Source organism: Temnothorax curvispinosus, unplaced genomic scaffold, assembly GCF_003070985.1.
Source record: "Temnothorax curvispinosus isolate PA1 unplaced genomic scaffold, ASM307098v1 QBEX01015844.1, whole genome shotgun sequence".
Lineage (NCBI taxonomy): Eukaryota > Metazoa > Arthropoda > Insecta > Hymenoptera > Formicidae > Temnothorax > Temnothorax curvispinosus.
Window position 1 is genome coordinate 1 of NW_020225624.1, and position 1,071 is coordinate 1,071.

The 1,071-nt window shown below is 58.4% G+C and overlaps 1 protein-coding gene across 1 annotated transcript; it reads right to left on the bottom strand.

Annotated features, from left to right (window-relative positions):
- Nucleotides 1–68: 68 nt before the first annotated feature.
- Nucleotides 69–1,025, bottom strand: LOC112466092 (the record flags this gene model as incomplete). The annotated part of the gene is made up of 1 exon (XM_025033981.1): nucleotides 69–1,025. A coding segment is annotated over one exon (957 nt), but the record flags the coding sequence as incomplete, so codon positions are not given.
- Between the last annotated feature and the right edge of the window lie 46 nt (nucleotides 1,026–1,071).

Genomic DNA, 1,071 nt, shown 5'->3' on the forward strand with positions numbered 1-1,071 from the left:
AGTTTATACACACCGTGGTGCGGTAGATAATAAATGTGGCCATCCGACGGGAATGGATTGCGAATTACCTCCATGTGTCCGCTATCGAGATAGTCCCGCATGAAACTATTGTAACCAGCTCTGAACTCCGGATCAGATTTAAATCGACGTTCTAGTGCGCGGAGACGACTAACCGCAATGGAGCGCGAGCCGACGAATGTAGGAAGATCCGACACGAACGGGTACGAGACCACGAAACGACCCGAGGGGTCACGATACGTGGTCTTGGCGAAGATTTCTTTGCAGCGTCGATCCTCGTCCGAACAAGAAGCGTCCTCCGGCACCTCCTCCAATTGCCAAAAGCGACCCACCGATGTCGCGATCGACTCGAGCGTAGTCGCGAATGACCTCAGGGGCGCTGCCTGGATTGATGGGGATACCGCGCCCGTCAGAACCCATCCGAAGACTGAATTGAAGGCGTCGGGTTCTCCCCTTTCCCCCTTTCGACGGCCCTCCCGTAGCACCGACACAAACGAGTCCGCCCCCAGGAGGATGTCAACACCGCCGGGCACGAAATATTCGGGATCCGCGAGCGGCAATCCCTTCAAGTGTTTCCACGGCTGGACCTCCACCTTGTCATTAGGCAGCGGCGAGGTTATGCGCGAGAGGACCGTAGACTCTATCGAGAACCGAGTGTCGTCGCGACCGCGCGCGCGGATCACGAGGGAGGTGAGGCCCCTCGTCGTGGCCGCCCTGGCTTCGTTTATCGCCAACACGGTTGCACTGTGTTTGGTGCGACGAAAGCCGCCCTTCCGGAGGCAGCCCTCGGTAATAAAGCTGGCCTGACTCGCGCTGTCCAGCAATATGCGTACGGGGAACGCATGGCCACGCGCGTCTATCGCCTCGGCTCGTACGGTGGACAGGAGGACGATTCTATTGGCCCGGCTAGTCATTGTTACAATCGGCGCATCCTCCGACTGAGGAGCGGGTACGGCGTCCGGTTCGGCAGGAGTCGCGCTAATGGGTTTAGGGGTAGTATTAGAGCTCTGCTCGTAATGCAGAAGCGTATGATGCTTTGTGCCGCAGGACCGA